General features: G+C 29.8%; 1 protein-coding gene across 1 annotated transcript in view; it reads left to right on the top strand.

The window, feature by feature from the left end:
* TppII (Tripeptidyl-peptidase II) overlaps positions 1 to 21,731 on the top strand; it is a 132,079-nt gene extending 110,348 nt beyond the window's left edge. The window contains exons 21-24 of the mRNA XM_075354198.1: positions 3,609 to 3,765; positions 10,698 to 10,962; positions 17,934 to 18,126; positions 21,024 to 21,731. Coding sequence (XP_075210313.1) covers positions 3,609 to 3,765; positions 10,698 to 10,962; positions 17,934 to 18,126; positions 21,024 to 21,236 — 828 coding nt within the window. The 3' untranslated portion in view covers positions 21,237 to 21,731. The remainder of the gene's footprint in view (positions 1 to 3,608; positions 3,766 to 10,697; positions 10,963 to 17,933; positions 18,127 to 21,023) is intronic.
* The last annotated feature ends 2,643 nt before the right edge of the window (positions 21,732 to 24,374 follow it).

Genomic DNA, 24,374 nt, shown 5'->3' with positions numbered 1-24,374 from the left:
TCCAAAAGATCTGATTGAGCAGCAGAATGAGGTCGTGCATTGTCATGCAACAACAAAACTCCATATTACAGTAGGCTGTACTAAGCTTCATCAAGGTCTGTCGGTACACAGCTGAGTTTATTATTGCCCCTTTGGGAAAAAAACTGACTAAAGGACACAATGTCTATTCTAAAATACATTTGCCATAATCTGACGTATTAACATTGTCTGTTTGGCTTTCAGTTTGACTGAAGATTTAGTATATCTCCATTCCATTGACTGCCACTTTGATGCTGGAGTAATGTGAGAAATCCATCTCTTGTCCCATATGACAGTGTGGTCAAAAGTTCATCTCCTTCACTGTATCAGGTCAAAAATGATAAAGGACTAGCCATTCCCTTTTTTGGTGTTCTTCAGAAAGCAGCCTGGGAACCTATCAAGAGCAAAGTTTTTTGAACAGCAATGTTTCAGAAACTTTGTATATCACTGACCTTGAAAATTGTGGAAATATCAGTGTCAAAGTGGAAATCGTGAATTGCCAGTCTTTATGAATTTTTGTATCAACTTTGCACATCAAATCGTTTGTGATTACAGAAGGTTGGTCTGATCGCAGTTCATCATGGAGATTGACCTGTCCTTTAACAATCTTACCCACTTACGTACTTTGCTGTTACTCACTGAATTAGGTCTGTAAACCTCACATATCTGGCAGTTAATGTCTGCTGCTGACATATTCCTTGTCAAAAATCAAATCACGGACCATATTTCACAGTCGGCAACCTGCTCAATTACTATAAACATTTATAATTTACAATATAAGCCATACACAGTGACGCTATGACTACAAATGACATTACTGTGCAAGGCATTCCAGGAGCCGGGGGTGCATGCAGTTTCTGAGGGCTGTGCAGAATTTACATAGCTACAGCTAATCAGACCGTATTTAAAAAAATAGGCCTCCTATATACACAGGATAATTCAGGAGGAAAGGGAAATAACTTGTGAACTGATTCTAAAGCTTGAAATAAGGAATAAATTTCATGCAAACATATGTCCAAAAATGCTTGTTCATTGAGTTATGGCTACGAAAAATTTCACCTTGATTTCAGTTCCCACCCCTGTCCTGTGATATAAGATCATAGTGAAATTTTATAATTTTATTTAAGGGGTAAATTTTATGGTTTCTTATGTTTTTTGACCTGAAAAATGTAATAAACCTGCTCCCAGAACTGTATCTCCTGTAGTTTTCATGATGTCCAACATAAAACAGAAAAATTTTGTGACAGAAAACATTTTTTTTTAGGTTTGAAGTACAATAACTTTGTTAAATGATTAAGTGCAAAACATTTATTATCAAAACTTGTAGAAAATTTAATTCTGAGAAAATTGATCTAATAAAGTCTACTTCACATGGCCGATTGTCACCTTACACTATTCGGTTATACCAGCTTTGATTTAATAAAGTCTATGAAAACCAGATGAAAAATCAACTTTTATTATAAAAAAAAAAATTAACAGAAAAATGATATAAATTTGTAAAAATTAAAAACGGCTGTTTTTAGTTCAATAAATTTAGACCTTTAAGTTGGCAACACTATATCTATGCTTCAAAATTAATTTGAATACAACTCATTGTTGTCATAAAATTGTGGTTATATGTTAATAATAAATGTTAGTCAGTTTAATTGTTTTTTACATAATTTTTATTATGTTTAATTATTTGTGAGAATCAAATATGTATTTTTTTTATTTTTGAGAGTCAAATATGTTGTGTTTTGTGTTAGTATCTGAACCGTATCTAAATTTTTTTCCAATTTAATCTGAATTTAAAAAAATGAAATTCCTTTTTTTACCCTTATTTTGAAAAATGCTGCATCTCTTTACTCATGCAAAATATGGTGATGTGATTTTTGTGTATGGCTTTTACGATGGAAGTACTCCAGCTGCAGTGGAAGAATACTGATGTAGGTATCCTGAACGAGTACTTCCAAACCATAAAGTATTTTTTTAGAATTTTTAATAATCTTCAGAGAATTGTACACTTCCCAGACTCATGTTACAACTGAACATCAAGCATTATGTGGTTATGAAAGGGAAAACATTCTTCAGGTGATACAGCATACTCCTACAACAAGCATGCGAAGAATTTCTACATGACTCAACATTATACAAAGTACGGACGGTATGGAGGACATTACACGTTCACAAACTGCATTCTTAATATGTTCAGAAAGTTCAACACCTCCACCTAGTGGCCATGCCTGATGACTGCAGTTTTTTCAATGGGTTATCAATAATTACCACTTAATTCCATTCATATTATTTTCAGATGAAGCTACTTTTACCCATAATAGCATAAACAACACACTGAATTCAGTTACATCGGTGTCCTAAATAAAACCCACTTGTAGTTGAATCAAATTTCTAGCAATGATTTTCGGTGAACGTTTAGATTGATGTGATTGACACTAATTAATATGCCCTTTAATAACTAGAACATTTCATTGGGAGAAATTATCTGGAATTTTTAAACAATGAATTTCTTACAGTGCTTGAAAACTTCTCATTGGCGAAACAAATTGAAATGTACTATCAGTCTGATGAAGCACCAACACATTCCACAAATGATGTAAGACAATTCTTAGATAAAAAATTTACTAGTAAATGGATTGGTCATAGAGGGCCAGTAAATTGGTTACCCAGATCACCAGACCTTACTTCCTTAAATTATTGTTATGGGGATGAATGAAATGCGAGATATACAAGCAAAAGGTAGACATTTATGATGAACTGATCGCTAACATTCTCAATACTGCTGCCATCATCAAGGATTGTGAAGATATCGTTAGGTTAATGACAGAGAATGCAAAGAAACAAGCTGAAAAGTGCTTCGATGTCAGTGGTGGAATTTTTGAATATTTATTATAAGTTAATACATTATAAATTACAGTAAGTATTTTTTTCTTTAAGTCAATTAAAAGTATTTTAATTTTTCATTGGTCTAAATTTATTATACTAAAAACAGCTGTTTTTAATAGTAGAAGTTGGTTTTTATTTTATTTTTCATAGATTTTATTAAATCAAGTATTTCAGAATTAAATTCTCTACAAGTTTTGATATCAAAATATACCCATTTATTAATCATTTAACAAAGTTATGCAAAGTTTGAAGTTATTGTACTTCAAATCTAAAAAAAAACCATGTTTTTCACCACCAAATTTTTCTGTTTTACATTAGATGTCATAAAAACTACAGGAGAACAGTTCTGGAACCTGTTTTATTTGATTTTTCAGGATAAAAAACATTAGAAACTTCCAAGTTTATCACTTACAATAACACCTTAAAGATTTCACTACAACCATTTCACAGGGGTGAACTGAAATCTGGGAAAACATTTTTGCTAGCTGTAACTCAATAACCAAGCATTTTTGGATATATGTTTTAAGCTATAATTGATATATTTATATATATATTTTTTTAATCTCAAGGAGAATTGCACATGCACATATATACACAGTGAGAGTGAGAGTGAGAGAATTGTTGGAAGAAAGAAGCTAATACATAACAATAGGCAATGTGTTCTGTATTAAAGTAGATGTGGTAAATGTATAAATTTATTTTTGTTGTAGGATGTGTATCCATTTAAGTACGTTTTAGTAGATCCTGGAAAAAAGAACTCTGGAGTAGCAAATAGTAAATCAAATTCCATTACTGAAAACAAGACAAAATGGGAAGAATTCCAAGAAGCTTTGCGTGATGTCAAAACTACATGGCTGGCAAAATTAGGTAACTAAATGGTTTTTTTTTTTTTTACTTTGAGCATAGGTGTATCTATGAATTGTGTTTTTGTTTTTTACCAGTTAATTCTATTGAAGCAACTTTTCAATTATATCTCTAAAATTGTGAAAAAGAAAATAAATGCAGATTTCAGTTAGCTCACTATTCATCTTTGTGTATTATTCATTTGAAAACTATTAACATTTATGCATGAAGTAATTCATATTAGTTAAATCACTGATCTCTTTTCATTGTTCTTCTTGTTTATGTCTTGAAAAATAAAAAGAGAATAAATTTAAATGTTCAGTAACTATGAAGATCAGTTTTTACACATTTATTTCATAACTTTACTTGGAAATCTGTTTTCATACGATGGCTCTACTTCAGTTTAGAAAAATAGGTTGTTCACATTCTGACACGCAAACTTCACCTACACTTTCTACCGATTCTATCAACTAACAGTATGTGATCAGAAAATATCTCTCTTCTGACTAAATGGTTTATTCCTTCCAAAGAAAAACAATAATCAAAAACTGATTACCCATTGCGTCCTATGTAAGTAAATTCATCTTTTTCATCACCCTTTACTCATCTATTTATTACAAATAAATGATTATTATCAAATAAGTTTAACACAAATCTCCCCTAGGCATTTTTTTCTTTCAAGGATCTTAACTCAAATAAATTACTGACATTACTATCCTGATACAATTCCTTGGAAGTACGCTGCTCAGCTGCCGTTGGTGTGTTGCAGTCTCCCATTAAAATAATTTTTTTGTTCAAACAGTATTCATCAAAAAAACCCCCAGCTTGAGAAAATCATGATTCCACTCCCCCCCTCCTCACAGCAACAATAAATATGCAAATATTACAAAAATATTCATTACCTTAAACTAAAATTTTAACAATAGTAATTCTATCGCCCAAAAATTTATTTGAATACTGTCTTTTAAAACCAATTAACATCTCTCCCTTTGCCGTACTGTAAACTGATACCCTAACTGCCAGTTCCCCATCCACTATATATTCCTGAAAAAAATATGAATACATTTCCACATTATCACTTTCAACTAAGTTGAAAACATTGAAAGCATTATCGTTAAAACAAAGTTGAAAAGCATTGGTGAAAGACCATCTCCTTGTCATACTCCTGTGTTTACTTGGAATGATTCAGTGACTTCACCTAGAAACTTGATTTTAGATACAGTGTTGGTTAAAGTGAGTTTAATTAAATTTTTTTTTTTTATTGTCTACTTGTATAGTTTTAGTGTGCCAAATATGGTTTCTCTATCTACTGCATCGTAAGCCTTTTGAAAATTAATGAATGAAATAAAGATGTCTTTTGGTCTTGTGTTGTAATATTCTAATATAATTTTTGGGCTGGGGATTTGCATATTTTCTGTACAAGATCTATTCTTCTGAATCCACCTTTATATTTGCCAAACTTTGAGGCAATCTGTGATTCAAGTTTATTAAGAAATAGTTTGGAAAATATTTTATAAATGACAGGTAATAGTGAGATTTCTGTATAGTTATTGACATCAGTTTTTGAGTTTTTTTGGATGGATGATTTAATGCAACAATCCAATCATCTGGAATTTTTTCTTCTATCCAAATTTTCTGGAAGCGTTTTGTTGTTTCGGTTATAAATTTCTCATTTGCAAGCTTTTATAATTCTGCGATTATACCATCCTCATCTGATGCTTTGTTATTTTTGAGTGAGCTGATCACATTATTAATTTCTTCCTTGCCTGGTGGATTAGAGTCAAGATTTTGTGTTGTGAAGCTTACATTCAATTTATTTATATTAAATATACATTTAATATAAGCAAACAAAAATTAACAATTTTTTTGTCTTCTCTCTCATTTTCTGTTACAGTACAGAAAAAAGTAATTTAAATATTTGAAAATTATATCGGTCTTTAGCATTATTGAGAATCCTAAACTGAGCTTAATTGAAAAACACAGCGATTAAATTCTGAAATCTTTAAAATGTATATTTGAGACAAACTATCTTAAGTTAAAACTTTTGACAAAACATCAGAACAATTATTAAATTTTCAAATTAATTCATATCTGTACACAACTATAAATTGAAAGATGAAAAAAGAAAGGAATTCCAAAACAATTAATAAAAAGATTTTGGATAATTCAAAAACCTGGCATTGATGAAAGTTCAAAACTAATTTAAATTATTTTATTTGGGAAACATTTTCAGCAGTTAAAATCATATTTATATCTCCAAGATACCTGACAGAACTCTGTGAACAAAAATGTGCCGTTTAATATATCTCTTAACTCATTTCAACTGTGTATACTTTTACAAAGGATTTAAAAATGAACACTTTTCATCATAACATAGACACCAACAAAATGTAAAACAGCAACTTTTTTACTGTTTATCTAAGTGAATTAGTTTTGCTCTCACTTAATAACCAACTTATAAGACAAACACTAACATTATTATTCACACAATTCACATCAAGATTGAATTCTTTATTCATAAATTTTACTGACTTTGTTGGGTAGTCAATTTATACTCACTTTAAAAGACTACTCTTGATTTTATCAAGCAAGTTTCTGATACTAAAATCCATCATCAGAAACTTAATCTTTTCTATCTGATTAAATTTTCTATCAGACACCCAGCAAATGTTCGGATACTTTTTGAGTTCCAAAGTCATGATTCTTTTACTGGATGTATTTCAGATACAATTATAATGTATTGTAGAAAATGAAAAAAAAATTATATTTCTAGATGTAGACAATGGTTTAGGGAATTTCTGGGAAAGTAGAAATTATCTTGATGAAAAAATTCAGAACTGTTAACTAAGTTTTCATATTGTATATTTCCTCAAACCTGGGCTACATAACACTTACTGTTCTTGAAACAGCATTAACTATTTTCAGCTTCGTATTAAATTGATTATCAGGATTTTATAATGTTATTAACCCCTTGTCTCCCGCTGGTCACTATATTAACCACTGGTAATCAATTTTTCAATTTCAAATTTCTCATGAACCATTTAACATAGAAAAAAGATTTTTATATGGATTTAATCACAACGCATTGAATTATGAGAAAATGCAATAACCATAACAGTCATGTATAGTGTAGATATTTCACAAGGGATCAAACACACAGTACTTTTTTTTCACTGACGTCATTGTTTATGTCGCAGTATTTTGTTTTTTTTTTTTTGTTTATTAGCGGTTTGTTATCTTTTATATAATTGCTATGCAAACTTAAATTCAACAGAATAACGAGTGAACGTAACTTTTAAGAAAGGAAGCAATAATTTTAAATAATTTTTTTTTAACCCATACTTATTCTGTAAAATAATATACTTATTCTTAAAATAGTTTTATACATGTATCAAAAGCAAAATATTTTTATATATATATATATCAAAGTTAGATTTTATTCTGGTTCAATGACACAAACGTATGCACGTATACTCCTTTACCTTTACCGAAATCTCAATTTTTTTTAGAGTTACAATTTTCTGAAATGTAGAGTGTTATTTATTCTTTTATTTATATAATCAGTTTTTATCGGATATAAATAAATGTTACGTTAAATTAACCAGAAAAGGCTATAGTTATATAAATATAAAAAAAAACAACGGATCATTAAAAAAAAAAATCAAAAACTAAAAAAAAATTATAATTTTTTTTGTTGTGCGCACACAACATAATCAAATATTAACAAAATATTTAGCTTTTTACAATGTACTGTTACATTGTAGGATAACTTACTTTCTATTATAGCTAAACTTAGCAAATTTAAAAGTGTGCTTCTACTCTAATATTGGGATTTGTATATCAAATATATGATTTTTCTTCAAAAAGTGACAAACCAAACTTCCTAACATCTATAGAGTCCTTTGCGTCTTTGAAGAAGAGTTAACACGCTAATCCCAGTAGGCCTTCTTTTTCTCTGCTGCACACAGTTTTACTCCTTATTTAAACGGAAGTATTGGGCTTTAACAATATGTAAATAAACACAACAGAAATAAATGTGGCAGTACAGAAATTTTAGAAGTAAATAATGTTAATGAATTAAACAGAAAAATATTATAAAATTAAAAATCAATATAACTAAATGTACCACAGAGAAAAGTAATATTATAACACTGTAAGACAATGATTTCCAAACTGTGCGCCACAGCGCTCTGGGGAGCCATAGCCTCTTCACAGGGACCCCGCGAAATATTGTAAATGCTTCATAATTTAACCAAGACATTTATAATTATTAATTTAATGTTAATAAAGTAAAAAAGAATGTTAAATAATGAAGATACAAGAGTTTTATTTATTTTTATCTCTTAAGAGTAGTCATACATTTACTTAGAGTAGGGCACCATTGAAAAAGGATACTGCGACTCGGAAAAGTTTGGGAACCACTGCTATAAGATGATATTAATTTTAAATTAGCTGAGAAGTATTAATAGAGCTTATCATGCAGTGTTGGCTACACTGTTTATAATAAATGCTAATAGTTTGGTTCAATTATATATAAACTTTTTACATACAATTTTGATTGAAAAGTTAAGTTTTTTCCAAATCTGTTATAAAAGAGGGTATTTCCAATAACACATTCCTCTATATAAAATAAGCATGTATCATTAGATGAATTTAATTTGTATTGTGTACGTGCTTGTGCGTGCATATATAAGTAAACAAACGCATACGGTGTGCTTGTTTATTTGTCTAAAGCACTACAACAAGGATATTGTCAGCAAATAATTACACACTTTGGGGTGCTGTTGTAAGTAGACTTCCTTATCTCAAACTTAGATCATGCAATATTTGTACTTCTAGTCCTGTCTTTTATGAAAATTTGTAATTTTTAAACTTTCTGTACGTAATACATATGGTTAGAAAAAATCACACAAGTAGTTGGTAATTTTGGCCACTATATCTCACTAAGATCCTTTTTACACTAACTTATAATGAATATAGCTACATCATTTACTCATGTGGGATATTTTATCCTTTTTTACTCCCTTTTTCAAACTAAAGGAATTGTGATGCAAAAAATGTCAGTTTCCAGATTTCAGTGGAAATATCCATTTTGACCATCCCTGAATCCATTCTGACTAGTTTCGGTGTGACATTTGTATGTACATATGAATGTATGTACATTACATACATTACTCGCATTACTCAAAAACAATTAGCCATATGATGTTGAAATGTTCGATTTAAGACTGCTGTAGTGTCAAGTTTTGCACCTCCCCTTTTGATTGCAATTGACTGAACTAAAAGTGCCCAAAATCCAAAAAAATTTGGCAGTAAATTTGGATTGCAGTAATAAATCCTCATTGAGGGCTTTTTAATGATATAAGTGGTACTTATTTTCATTGGTTCCAGAATTACAGCCAAATAAAATTTTAATTAATGAATAATTTGTTGAATCTTAGGGAAAGGCACATCGGTTCAAATCAGACCATCTCCTTTTTTTAACTTTTTTTTTTAATTTAAATACATCGATTTATTAATATTTATTAACCTCTCATTGTAAAAAAAAATTAACATTGAGTAATTCAATAATAATAAAAAAATGATAAGTATCAGAAGTTTTTAATGAAATAAAATTTTATGTACTTTTCATTTTAAAAAATATGTAAATGTAATTTATAGGCGTACAAGGAAGTCATTTGTTGTCCCACATCAGATTTTTTTTTGTTTATTAAAAAAAAATCATGTACATTACTGAAATATTAGAAAAAAGAGTTTGAATCATTTATTCTATTTAGCATAAACACTCTAGTAGTATTTTATGCTCTAGGTATTTTAGAGATTTGTCTCGACTTTCCCAACATAACTGTTGAAAATTACATCCCCTTCTACATTGACAACAAATTCTATTTTTAACTGTAGATATTACTGTAAATTAGAAGCATTCTCAATAACTTAATCTTCCAATTTAGCACTGATGAATTCATTTTACTTAAGCATAATTGTTGGGATCATATTGCTTATCCAATAAATTAAATTTGTTGCAGAAACAATGAGTGGAAATTTGAAATACGTACAATGACTTATTTTTATTACCACCAGATCATTCTCTTTTTTGTTATAGTCAATAACAGCAATTTCAGAAAAACTTTCACTTCACTTATATAGAAAATAGCAAAAATTAACCTATGTAGAAAATAAATTGCAGTTTTAATAAACCTGCTAAATAATTTCTCTCATTGCAATCAATTAAATTAAATTTCAAATTCTGGAAACTAAAAAATCTCATTGTAATTAATAAGTTATAAAATAAATAATTAACAGTTAAAAAGAAAAGAATTTATTTTGCAATCTTAATAGGAAAAGATGATGATGGTGATGGTGGGTGGTATTTTTTATAATTTTTCATTATTTTCTATAACAAAGCGATTAATGTAATGAATTACTTCTCTGTAAACACCATCCAAATATGGCCTTCAAGTTTGCATGACAAAAATATTGTAAAAAAAGCTAATTTGTTAAAATTTCCCCAGAAATTTATCTTGGCTTGTATCATCTATATTTGATGTAGGAGAACTGAAAACAAATATAATTTTATGAAATTTTAGTTTTTACTTAAAATAAATATAAAGATAATTCAACACATAATAAATCATTAAGCTGATTAATAAAAAATAGTAAAAATTAGCATGGAACTAATAATATAAAATGAAATATTGTAAAAAACCATAAATATGCCTAAACAAATGACTAAGTGACTTTTGGTATTAGTTTTTTTGATTGTTTTTTTTTTTTTTTTTTGAAAAAAGGTCCTGTGGGTTTTAAAATTAAAAATTAAAAGATGACCCATTAAATTTTGAAATATTAAAACACAATATGATCAGTTGTTATACATATGTGTATATTAAATATTTTTTTCTTGCTTTAATAATTTAATAAGAGTATATTAATATAATAATAAAATTCTCTTTTTTCAGATACTGGAAATGAAGCTGATCAATTATACAAAGAATTATTAAAAATATACCCTGATCATGTGAATATTTATGTTGCTATGATGTCAAATATAGAACCAGATAGCAAAAGAATTTTACCAGGACAAGATATAACCAATTCTCTTTCAATAAATAACCAATTGCTTGAAGTCACTAATGCAGCAATTAGTAGTATTAATGAAACTGAACTGTTGGCATTCATTGGTATTAAATCAGATCAGCGACCAGATGCTGCTAAAATTAAAGTGTAAGTTCAACATTAAATCGGAATTTGTTAATCAGAATTAAATAGAAATGTGGTGATTGATTTTTTTTTTAATAATTAAATACAGTAGATTCTGGATAATCAGACCACTTCAAGACTAGGGCTAAATGGCTCTATTAAACGGCTGGCCTTATTAAGCAATATTAATGAAAAATGAGGAGCTACGCACAAATACAATATACAGATGTATTCTAATTATTAAACTCAAATTACCGATTTGCTATTCTGAATTTTATATCTAATTTTAAGATTACATGAACAGTATTATAAATTACAACATAATAAAAATTTAAATACTCTACCATACAATATGGGTATAATAAAATACAATACATTATTTACTATCATTTTACATTACATAGCTACATGTAAAAAGAGGCATATTACAAGGGACGATTAGAAAGTAAGTTACACCCCCTGTCTGAAACAAAACACATATTTATAAGACAGTTTTTTTTTATTCAACAAAAAACTACATATTTTTATCTATTTTTCAACATAATCACCAAGTTTTCTAAACACTTTTCATACCCTGTGACAAGTTTTTCAATTCCATTCTCATAAAAATTTTGTCCAATTTCTTTCAACCATTTAAGGAATGCCTTAAGTTAATCATTAGCGAAACACTCCCCTTCCAGGTCTTACTTGAGAGGATCAAACAGGTGGTAGTTGCAGGGTGCTAGGTCAGGCCTATAAGGCGGATGAGACCACACTTACCACTTGAATTTTTGCTGTAACTCCTTTGTCACATGAGGCTGAATGAGGTCTAAAGTCTCACAGTAAGATTCAGCATCGATTGTTGTGCCTTGGGACATAAATTCAGTGTAAACAACTCCCTCAGAATTGAAAAAAACTGTCAGCATAAACTTTCGAACATGTGGAGACATTTCACTTTTTTTTGGCTGCGGCAAATTTTTGTCTCCACTCATACGATGCTCGTTTAGTCTCAGGAGTGTAATGAAGCACCCAGCTCTCATACCCTGTGATGATTTGTTTCAAAAACTGTGGACCAGTCCTGGAATAACATTGAAGAAAAGAAAGAGCAGATGCAAACACATTACCATAACTGATGTTAAGTTCACTTGCAATCTCTCTAATTTTAATGAGCCGGTTACTCAATATGATTTCATTCACACGTTCCACGTTACCCTCAAGTTTGCAGTTGAAGGACACACAACATGCAGTTTGTCACTCACACTCACATTTGTTCTTCCATTTCTGAACGTTTGGCACTGTTTTTTGATCATCAGGCATGACATTGCATTCTCACCGTATACCTCAACAATTTGGCAATGAATTTCACAACAATTGTAATTTTTTGCCCACAAAAGTCTTAACTACTAAACACACTTCTATGCTGGACGAAACCTCTAGAGGACACGCCATATTGACGATACTACACATGCACTGAATGTCGTACAGAATTGCTGTTGGGGGAGCATGAAGATAATGCAACCAGTGCTGCCACCACAAGACATTAATCCCTTTATGTTCAAGAACACAGCTAGGGTGTCACTTAATTTTTTATCCACCTCTAAAAGAATTCTTTATCCACATTTTAAAAAGAATTACTGTTCTGGTACAATGCATTACTGAATAGTTTTTGTAATCTTACATAATTAAAAAAAAAACAAAATAGAGGTACAAAATATAATAATAATTGCTATTTATGATCAGTAGAATAAGAAAATAGTTTAATGTCTCATAGTAGTGTAAATGTTTTGAAAAAATTTTTTTATTATGCTTTGTCGTCTCCCTTTTAATACTTGGCGTTCTGCAAATTTTGCACAGACTTGTAATTCTTCTAGCGGGCTTCCTTCACTGTCTTGTATAAAATACTGCTGAAGTCTGTCAATGAATTTTTTTGCATCTTGTGTAGATACACATTTGATATTGGATTCATCTTCATCTTCAATCTTGTCTGGTTGTTGAGTATCAGTAATGTTTTTAATTATTTCTTTACTGGTTTCATTCTCATCTTAGCATTATATTTTTTCATCTATATTTGAAAACTTCAAAATTTTGAACCTAGTGCTGCAAATACATAATCATCGTCATCAGCATTGATTGTTTCAGTATCATCATCAGCACTGACATTTAAACCACTTTTGGCCAAGCTCGTTTATGATAGTGCTACTTCATCTCAACTATCGGCTATGAACTGAATTCTCTGCAACAAATTTACATGTGCACTAACATCTTTAGTCATAGCTGAGGAAGTCAACATATTTCCTTCAATTTCTTGTATAATGTAACTTATTAGTTTACTTCAGTAAATAAATTTAAAATTTTTTATTATTCCCATTTCAAGCGGTTGAATTAAACTCATTGTATTTGGTGGTAGAAACTCAGTTTGAATGTTTTTTAAATCTACATTAGGATGTGCAGCACAGTTATATCAATAAAAGGCAAATTTTCTTGATTTTTTTCTGTAACTTGTCCCAAGCGCTTGGCCAATCACAAAAAATTAGACTCTTCATCTAGGCCTTTTTATTAAAATAGTAGTGCACAGGTTAACTCTCCATTATAACCCAGTTAAAACATCATGGTTTACCTGCTTTACCGATAACAAGAAATTTTAATTTGTCACTGCCAGACGTATTCGTGCTACAAAGTGCAGTAATTCGATCCATTGGTTTTTTAAGCTAGTTTTTTAACGCAATATGTTTGTAACAGAGAGACCCATCTGGTGTAGCATGATAAAACAGGCCTGTTTCATCTGCGATATATATATCATTGAGTGAATATTTTTTCATTATTTTAGGAAGTTTAGAACTCTTTCATGATTCAGCACTGCCAGTATCGGCGCTTGTCTTTCATCGTGAGCTTTTTTAAATTTTATTTCATGTCTCCGTTTCCAATGTGGCAACCAACCATCTATTGCTTTGAAATCAGTGTCCCAATTTTTTTGCTAGCTCTTAGTTTTTTGTTTTAGCATATGTCCACTGATACTCCTCCACTAGTAATGGTAGAAAACTATTCATTTAAAGCTTTTTCAACGAGTCGGTGCTTTCCTTCGTGTTTTCATTTTTGAGTAGTTCCTTCTCTTCATGTTTATTTGACCATTCACTGTGAAGAGTTTCTTCTTGCTGTAAAATCTGAGCTATTGTAGTTTTTGCTGCGCCCAGTAGTTCTGCAAGTTTACGCTGACCAGTGTTTGGTGGATAACCTTTTATTTTGTCTAGCAAAGCAATTCTTTCTGCCAATGTCATGTCTTATGCAGTATGGCAACGAATTGGATAAATTATAAACATCGACTATTAACTAAACTAACACTTAAAAATAAAAAGATAAAAGTGATTTTAAAAATTAAATGATTATTAACAAAAGTAAAAAGATAAGCAAAAGCGATTAAAAATAATTACTTAAAAACAATAATAAAAGCACCTTACACAATGAACAAAATAAAAACCTGTGCTTTGTCATAACTACATGATGTCATCTGTGTCACCACACACTACATACTGTGCAGACCAGTGACAGAATGAAGTTACCTCTTCAATACAACATTCAACAACAGTCAAGCATTTTAAATCACTAATAAAATTGTGATATTTTAGAAGTAACAGAAACAAATGAGCTAGTGAGCCTTATAAGCGGCATTTTGGATCGTTAAACTGGCATAATTTTACATGAATTATACCGATATGTTTATGTTTTAACAAAAAATGCTCCAATTATACGGCTGTCCTGAATAATCTGTGTCCTGTTAACCAGAATCCACTGGTATATTATATAATTATTTACTAATTTAAGATCATAAATGGCTTTTTTAGTGCTCAGTCTGAAGTATTTTTTAAGATTATGTCGTTGAATAACATTTTTCACCGCCATTCAAATCGGTTAAAAAAAAATCTAATGCCACATGTATAGTAATATTTTATATGATTGTTACACAGTATAAATTTAAAGTTCAAGCCAAATACTACTTAATATTTGTTTATTGTAAACGTGATATTTACGTGGTATTTTTTCATCATTCTTTCATCCATCCAAAATATTTGATTTTTAGTATTAACCTAAAAACATTACCATTTTATTTATGCATGTTATATGACATACATTGGATTACTTATTTTGTTTTAGTTTCTTTGTAAACATTGTTTCGCTAATTACTTTTTGTATATGCATATATACTAATACCGATTTAATATTTCTTGGTTTAATTTTTACATTTTCTATGTTATAAATAATTATTTTTTTATATTTTCTATTATGATTAGAAGGATAAGATTTATTTCAATTTCTGTTATGTAATGATCTGAATCAAAACTTGCTATTTTTGAACTCCACATTTTAGAGTTAAAAGATATCATCTTTCATTAAGGAATTCAAAGTTAACTAATATTGTATTGTTTAATTAACTGAGTTAACAAACTTATAATTTTCTTGTTTACTGTGAATGCCGTGTCAAAAACCAGAAAGTTCTTCATAATTTTAATTGATGGTTTGCCTTTATTCTATAAATTTTTAATTTATGTTTTCATCAAGAAGTAGTATTTCCTGTTTTCGTAAAAGTTTAGATTTTAAATTGTTTGATTACATTAATTAGTTTCTTTCTATTTACCAGTTTTGATTAGAAAGTTTACATGTAAAGTCCCAAAAAAGCATTCATTTTTAGGGTTGAGTTTCCCAGGATTTCTGACAGGCTCTGATTCCTCTATGCAATCTGTTAAAGGTTCTTCAAACTTAGACCTTAGCCTAATTAAATTAAGTGGTGAATTTTTTTGAGGAATTACTATCTGGAGACGTGCCATATAATATGAATCTTCATAATGCATTGTTTTGTTATTTAAAGTTATGTTTGGAGTTATGCCCAAAGCCATATTTAAAATTAAAACTAGGATACTTAGTCCTAAAATTCTCCTTTTCAGTCCAGTTAGATCTTTAGCTTTACCTAACCAGGGTAGTCGCATAGAAAATTGTGGCTCTACTTCCAAAAGTAGAGGCACAAACCTAATCAAAACTGGAAAGTTTTTCTCCAAAATTAAAAATTATTTTTTATTACTTTTTTTAAATTATTATTCCAAATTATTTTTGAAGTGTTTTCTATCTGATAATATAGTCTAGTGTATAATTTACTTCTTTTAAGAAAACTCACCACCGTAAGTACAAGTAAAATACACTGTTCAAAGTTGAAATACAAAATGAAATAATTCAGAGGAATGCTATCAGTAACAAACTAATTTTAGTTTCACTACTATTGACCTTACTTTAAAGCACACCTCATATATAGAATCTATATAATTTGTTTTAAGAAATTTGTTAATTGAATCAGAACTCATAACCAACCTTAATTCTGTTCAGTAGAACTTACTAAATACATTATTATGTACATTTTCTTACTTAAATAATTGAATATAGGAATATATGTAAAACCAGTTAGGGGACTAAAATTACAAAAATTATTGGCCTTGTGGTATCTGTTTGATTTATTCTAATATCATGGTTTTGGAAGGAAAATATGAAAGTATTTATTTATTTATATAAATTTATTCTGAGTCATATAGTATGAATGAAACAGAAGTAAGATTTCCTTTTTTTTTGCTACTTCAGTAATTGAAAATCAAAACATTTTTCTAAAACTGATATTCACATTTGTTGGACAGATTTGAATGTCATTATAAAGTAATTTAGAGGCATATATCTTTTTAAAAAATTCATCAAAGTAAAGAATGTTGAAAAATAATGAAGTAACCGATCTTTTTCAACAGTATAAATCTGAAAGAACTAGTCTTTAAAAAGGTTTAGTACTATACAAAAGAAAATAAGTTTAAATTATTGCTGTAATAGCTATTAAGAATTTTAGTTGCTAAAAAAAAATTATTATTATTGTGTAAAAGATGGATTCAAAACTGGTTTTTGTCTTAACTTGAATAATTTCTGAAAGGCAATAATTATGATGAAATTGTTCAGTGTATACTTTCCATTCTTTTCTGCATTTCAACTTTTATAATCTTATGTAGATTTTATTGGTGAATATTATTATTAGCCCTGTAGAGGATGGCTGAGGGGTTCTGATGTTGTTATAGATGTATAGATAAAATATCAACCTGGATGGATTGGGGCTTGCCTGGTTGCTTAATTTGCCAAGATAGGTGTTTTGGCATCGAGCTCCAGTTAGCTGAGATGGATGTATGGAGAACTCTGTAATGGAGTTATGGTGTGGGAGGGTGTAACCTTTGGCCCCACTCTCTAAAGCAGAGCTGCAGAGCAGAAGGAATGATTTAATTAGAGGCTTATTAAATTTGTGAATTTGTTTCTTGATTTTTAAGTAAACCAAGAGGACTTTGAGTAAATTGAATTGTAGGACAAAATTATCATTGTTGCGATCAACACTTGTTTTTGTTTTGTTGGTATGAGGATAGTATTTTTGGTGTTTAAAGATTGAATCAAGTAATGATCTGAAAGCATTGTCTATTGAAGTTAGATACAAAAGAATTTTTGGGTGAAACCTTCAGTGTTAGAGGAAGGCGCTGGGATCGCACTTCTGCGAATCAGTTAATTTGATAATTGAGGGTTGTAAGTTATGGTAGATGGTGGTGATTGGAAGAGGCCATATGAAGGCAATTGTAGGTGTTGGAAATGTCTGCCGAGGCATTTGCATTGGGGGCATCCTGACAGAAGACAAACTGATAACTGTGTTGTGTTATCAAGTTAGAGGGTCTAAAAGACAATTTCTGATGAAGCCCATAATGGTTAGGAATGGAGGAGTGATGTGGCAATCAGGATCATCACAAGGTGGGTGTCTTTTCCTAGGGGGGGTCAAGATGTACTTGAATATTTTATTTGTAAAAAATCTAAGGCTTGATAGGCAAGCCATTACATTTGTTTTTAATGATTGCACTACTGAAAATCTGATGTACACCTATTATTACTAAACATCTACTTTAAATTTGTATTGAATAAATTTCTCAATTTAACTCTTATGTAACTCTTATTTCTTGTTTCAGTACAATGGAACGTCAAAAGAATGTTATGATTGAAGCTCTTGGACGCCAAGGAGCTGCTTTATCTAGGATCTTCATTTTCAGTGATGAAGAAAACAGAAGTGGAAATGGGGAAAGTGTTAACAAGAACACTTTACAAGAAATTGATGAAGTCTGGATGAAACTCCTTCGATTTGCTGATGCAAATGATATCAAGGTTTTTTTTATTTTAATATGATGTGCTGTTGACAGCTATTTAAATTAAATTAAGTAGTATGTATATACCAGAACATTATTACAGGCTCCCAGACAGAAATTTTTCAAAAAGGACTTGTGTAATTAAGTTTCTGTAATTTTGGAAATGTAATTTTTAATTATTAAATTGCACACGTTATACATACCTAAGTAGACAGTCTTTAAATCTGGAACAGCTGATTTCTTTAAAAATTGTTTCATATCTTGTGGGTATCTGTCTAAACATTTTTTTAATCTCTTATTTAATATGTGATGAGATGAATGACAAATAGGTGTGAAAATTCCACGACTGACTGGGATTTGAACCCGGGACCTCCGGATGAAAGGCCGAGACACTACCACTTGTGCCACAAATGCCGGCTCTACATTCCTCCTATTCACCAGCTTAGCACCTTCAGATTATTACTTGTTTCTGAATATGAAAAACTTGTTTGCAAAAAAAGATTAAAATTGAAAAAGATTATTCTTGAAACATTGCCTCTTTTGAAGACTTGGATAAATTATATTATCCGGAAGCGATTGAAAAAGTCGAGCATCATTGGACAAAGTGTATAGACCTGAAAGGAACAAAAAAGATTTTTTTTTCAGAAATATTGTCTCTATTTATGCACAGGCTTAATTAACACCTCTTAAAATGCAAATTTTAATTCTGCCTTTAATATTACAAATTTGTTGCTCTGAAGCATGGTTAATTTAAGGACTTTATAAATTGTGTGCATGTTGTTACTCAATTTCTCTAAAATTTCATGAACTGTGTAAACTGGTTTTTAAAACTGTTAACATAACAAATTGTTCTACTTCGTATTCAACCTTTACCAACTTTAATAGGATCCATACATATTTTTTATTAGTTGTGAACTGTTGAGCAAAAATCCAAACAACATTATCGGTATGTGCAGTTTGATAATTGAAGATCATCAGTTGACTCCAAGAAATTACAAATGGCCAGATCTATGTTGAATCACATAAGTGATATCTGGATCACAATAACACATTGGCCCATTCATCATGTTTGAGAGTTCTTGGTTAAGACTGTGCTTACCAATGTGTTGAGGAATTCTATAGTCCCTCATGTTCACTGGTTTCCTTACTCACCATACATAGTTCCTTTTTTTAATTCTAGTTGCTCCCCAAGATGAAAATTCTGCTGAAAGGGTTCTGATTTGATAGCAGAGAAGACATAACATCAGTGCAATATCATGGCTGGTAGCCATTTCAGATAGGACTACAAATAATATTTCCAGCAATAGAAGGACAATCGGATTTTAATGAAGAAGTCATCAGGGAAGAGCTTCGAAGGAGAGAATGATTGGAATCCACTAAGCTAATTTTTTTTATGGCTTACGGTTAGGATACTTTTTGAATAGATTGATGTTGCTAAAACTGAACCTTCAGGAAAAAAGACTAGATCTACTAGAAATGTGAAAAATAAAGGGAATAGTGGATAGATTAAGTAAGAAGTAAAGACCTGCTGAACTGCACTAGAAAAAAGAGAAAGTAATAAACAGAAAAAGAAACTAGTTAAAAAGAAAAGTGTGTTATTGGAAGCTCTAGAAGAATCCATATTACCAGTATGAATTACTGACTCTTTTGGTGTAATGGTAAAATATTCATTTTTGTTAATAAGCTGTTATTAAATTGTTTTTTATTTTTAAAATTTATGTAATATAGTATTTATTAGTAATTTTGAAAAGTGTGTTTTTTTAGTGAGATTATAGCTCTTTATTTTTACGGTGGTATTAGGTTGCGCTTAGATCAGTCTTGTAATCTGATCAGTCTGTGAAAATTTAATGGTGTAATTTATAAAGTTGAAGGACATACATTTATGTTTGGGTTAGTTGTAATTGTTACTTGTAACTGAAATAGAAACAATTTTTAGAATTACTGTTTGTAATTTGCCATTTTTGTAATTTTTGTTTTTAGGGTTTTCTCATGATTATGAATGCAGTTTTCATGAGAACTGCATTCATAATCACCAACTTTCTTACCGCAGAACAAAAATCCTGTCTGAAGAAGGCCAGTATAGTGCTACACTATCAGTTCAACATCAGTAATGATGACCCAGCATGAGCAAATAACTAGGTGTACAAACAACCTCACACTTTTATGAAGAATAGTCCTTGACTTCACAAAGAATGAAGAAAAAACACTTACCTTCTGTTTTAAGAAACTTCTGAGTCAACTGTATTAACACCCATAAATGATTGGACACCAGATGCCGTATAGTGCACGATCTCACAACTCCATTAATGTATTATTTATATTTTTAACGTAGTCGATAGTGGTTATGCCATTTTCATTATAAATTTCATATTTTCAGCAATAAATGTTAACTGTATCACATTTCCTGCAGTCAAAAACAAATAAAATTTTCTATATTTACAGCCAATTGGCCCCTCACTTATCTTAAAACTTTTGAACACCAAATAGTATGTTATAATAGTATGTATTCTATTTTTCTCTTAACCAACTTTGGTGGTTTCGTAATAGGCAGTGGAAGTTAATTCATATTTTTAATCATTATTAAGAACATTATTAATATATTAATTTGTAATATTTATAGAATTTTTTATTCTGATCATTAAAAAATGTTAAGTTTTATAATTTTTTTTATATTTCCTTTGTTCAGCAAAGGAAATTTTTTTTATATTTCATGTGTCCAGGTTGAGTAAATCAATTTCTCTGTGCTTGTTTGAAATCTCTAGTTTTACTTTTAACAAAAGAAAAACCTAATGATCATTGTTCAAAAATGTTTAGTTTTTAGAGAAAAAATATAGTTACAAAGGATATAATTATTAGATTTCATTTAGACCTACACAACCATAATTGTTAAAAAAATGTATAATTTTCTGTTAATAGGCTACTTCATATTTTGGGCTGTGGCACGCTGCTGCTCATAAGCATTATGGTCGATTATTGAAAACTGCATTAAAACTATATGAAGAAAAACAAAGTAAGGATGTGGATGAGTGCATTGTCTGGGCTCTTGGCAAACTTAACTGGAATCATGCTGCACGTCTGTACTCTTCTAACATTCCAATCCGTCATCCAACTGGATTTAAAATTTTTTAACAGGATTTCATTAATACTTTTATAAACCGTTTTTATCTAATGCAAAGTCTACAGTGCAAGTAATATTTGTTTTGTAATTAAGTGAATGAGCAAGGAATTTATTACATATTAATACAAAATTTTGAATATCTACTCTTTATTACTTTTAACAAACCTTTTATTACTATTTTTAATTGTGTTGAAAAAAGATTTTACTGTGTGTTATTTTCAAATGTTAATGTGGAAGTGAATTTATTTAAACATTGCCTTACTTTAGATAGTCATAAAATAATGATAAAGCAGGATGATTTCTGTTGGCTTACATTCACAAAGATCTTAATTTTTTAAATATTAAATTTTAGTTAACAGGAAAATATATAAAAAAGAAATCACATGAGTTATCAGCTCATTTTTGTCTTAACAAACACCATGAAGAAAATTTTCTTCATTTCATAGTTTAACGCTATAGCAATTACTACTTAATGTAAATAAAGGAATTATTGTATTGTTTTTAAATTATGTTGTATCTTGCTTAAAACCTACAATTTAAAAAAAAATGGAAATATCAGTAACAAGTGTGTTTATTGTAATACAGGAAAGAGATATGTAATGTCAAAGTCCTTCATACCTCTTCAACCTATGCATATTCCCGTCATCAAATCTGTGCACAGTATCTATGAATGAAGTTTTTGGTATAGCATAAGCTTTTGTCACTTTTATTATTCTTAATTTTTGTGTGATCCTCCTACATAAAAATATTTGTTTTTTATCTTTATTTAGAGTTAAAGAGTTTATGGGTATGTTTTTCATTATGAAGGCTGGGATATGCAGTAGCACACTAAAACCGCTGTAACAGTTTGGAGAATTCAAATTTTGTGCTTGACAATTTACCATTATATAAACCTATTTACTCTAACTATATATCCATTGTCTTCTAATTTCAATATAATGATTACAATCCGATGTTGAATTTTCTACCCGTTGAAAGTTGTATTTTATGTTGTTTTGAACTATATTATGAACTGTTATTAATAGATAACTATATTCTTTTTATTGCACTGCATTCCATAGCTTTTACTCTGTGAATTAATGTCTACCGATTTAGATACTACAATGAATTTAAAATGTCGACATATTTTGTTGATGTAATTATGTAAAGCAACTGTAATCACAGCATGTTGTTTGCATATTTTCATATTGCAGTAGTGAAAATATTTTACACGGGAGTAATTCAGGAAATAATTTTGGAGATGAAGTATTAGATTTCAAAGAAATTGATAGTGAAAAAAATTATAATATTAATGATAGTGAAATTGATGAAAATAATGTGAGTGATAGTGTTTGTTAGAAGCAGTTTGCTTCAAATGATCATCCACCACTAAAAAAACTTCAGTAATTTCTCAGATTCCTTATAACCTGAGATAAGAACATGATTTGGATTACTGTCAGTTGTATTTTGCAGAAAAATTATTCTTTATAGTTGTCAAAGGAGTGCACTGAAAAAATTAAAAGGTCACTTCACTTTCATGTTATTCTGTACAGAATGTGTGAAAAGATATAAAATAGATAAAAATAAAAATAAATTATAAAATTAACATAACTTAATGATACATAAAATATCAGCTGAATCAACATATGAACAATGATGTTAAATGAAAAAATACATGAATATACATTTTTTAAATACACAGTGTAACAAAGCCTGAAAACAAGAGAACATAAAACACCTTATTTTCAACTATATACTTAGAAAAACAAAACATCAATAAGCATAGTCTGACTGGAAAACTATTACATTACTGACATATGCTGTAATATTGAAAAATTAGCAATGAACAGATGTCATTAACTTAGAAAAATAAATAATAAAATAAATAATCACATTAAAGTAAGTAATAATATAAATAGAGTTCATTTTGGTAAATAAACATTCTTGAAAATATAAAATTACAAAGTCCTAAAACATAACTGCACATCAGGAGTAACTTGCTTTAGGTTAATTTACGAGAAGTATTATGAATACAGTTCATGAGTAGAAAAGGATTAATCTCGACGATTAACAGGTTACAAGATTAAATTATAGAGTTAATTATCATGACAACAAATTGCAATAATAAAGCACGTAAAATAGGTTGCAGCTGAACAATGACACAAGCTTATATAAGTCACCTGTTGTGACTGTACTTAAGTGAGTAAATGGCTTTTTAAACTAAACTTGAAATTGAAATTGAAACTTGAAAGGCATAAGGTATGATGAACTGAATGTTCCACAAATTTTAATGATAAAATAACTGTTTAATGTAATAAATAATGAAAATTGAACTTGCCTGTAGCACACAAATATTAACAAGAGACGAACTCGTAAATGAATACATACAATAATCCTGGGCGTAGCCTGCAGTGGTGTATCAGGAATGCAGGGGTGAGACGTGGTTTAGAGGTTGAGCAGGACGTGGCGTCTCAAAAATGTAGCAATGAGTTTGGAGAGATTCTGCATCGATGAAAATGTAATCAGCAGCTCGAGAAGATTCGGCAGTTTGTAGTGATTGAAACACTTTCCACAGAGACGTAATATAGAATTTGAAGAATAACTTAACGAAGAAACGAGGCAAAACAAAACATGGAGATCGGTGAAATTATGAGACACTGCCGAGTAGAGCTAGAGAATATTTCGACAGAGAAATACCACAACATTTATGCGGGTATGAATGCGATGAAAATATTATCACAAAGTTTGAGAGAGAATGGCCAAAGGCGACTGTACAGAATGAATGTTGGATCTACTCTGCCGAAAAAATCGCATTAATGAAAGGAGGGGGAAACCACACAGGCAAACCTAAGAGTAGTGTCTTACTGTTAGTATGAGAACGATTAGAGAAAACGTGTGGAATTCGAGAACAAAGACAACAAAAAATAATTTACAAGCAAGCAGACCACTAAAGAATTACGTAAGACAGATAAAAAATAATTTCTGAATACGCAAGTTGAAGGAATGACATCAGGGCAGACAAAGAGAAATAGACTTCTAGGAACTATGACAATATTGAAATTGGTTGAGAATAAAAAGCACTAAGACTAAACAGCAATAAATAATGCGAGATGTGAAATACGTTGACACCAATATGATGATGCAATCAGCAAGTCAAACTGGAGACTGAG

Source organism: Lycorma delicatula, chromosome 1, assembly GCF_047948215.1.
Source record: "Lycorma delicatula isolate Av1 chromosome 1, ASM4794821v1, whole genome shotgun sequence".
Lineage (NCBI taxonomy): Eukaryota > Metazoa > Arthropoda > Insecta > Hemiptera > Fulgoridae > Lycorma > Lycorma delicatula.
Note: the sequence above shows the minus strand (reverse complement) of the source record. Positions and strands in the feature narration are given on the sequence as shown.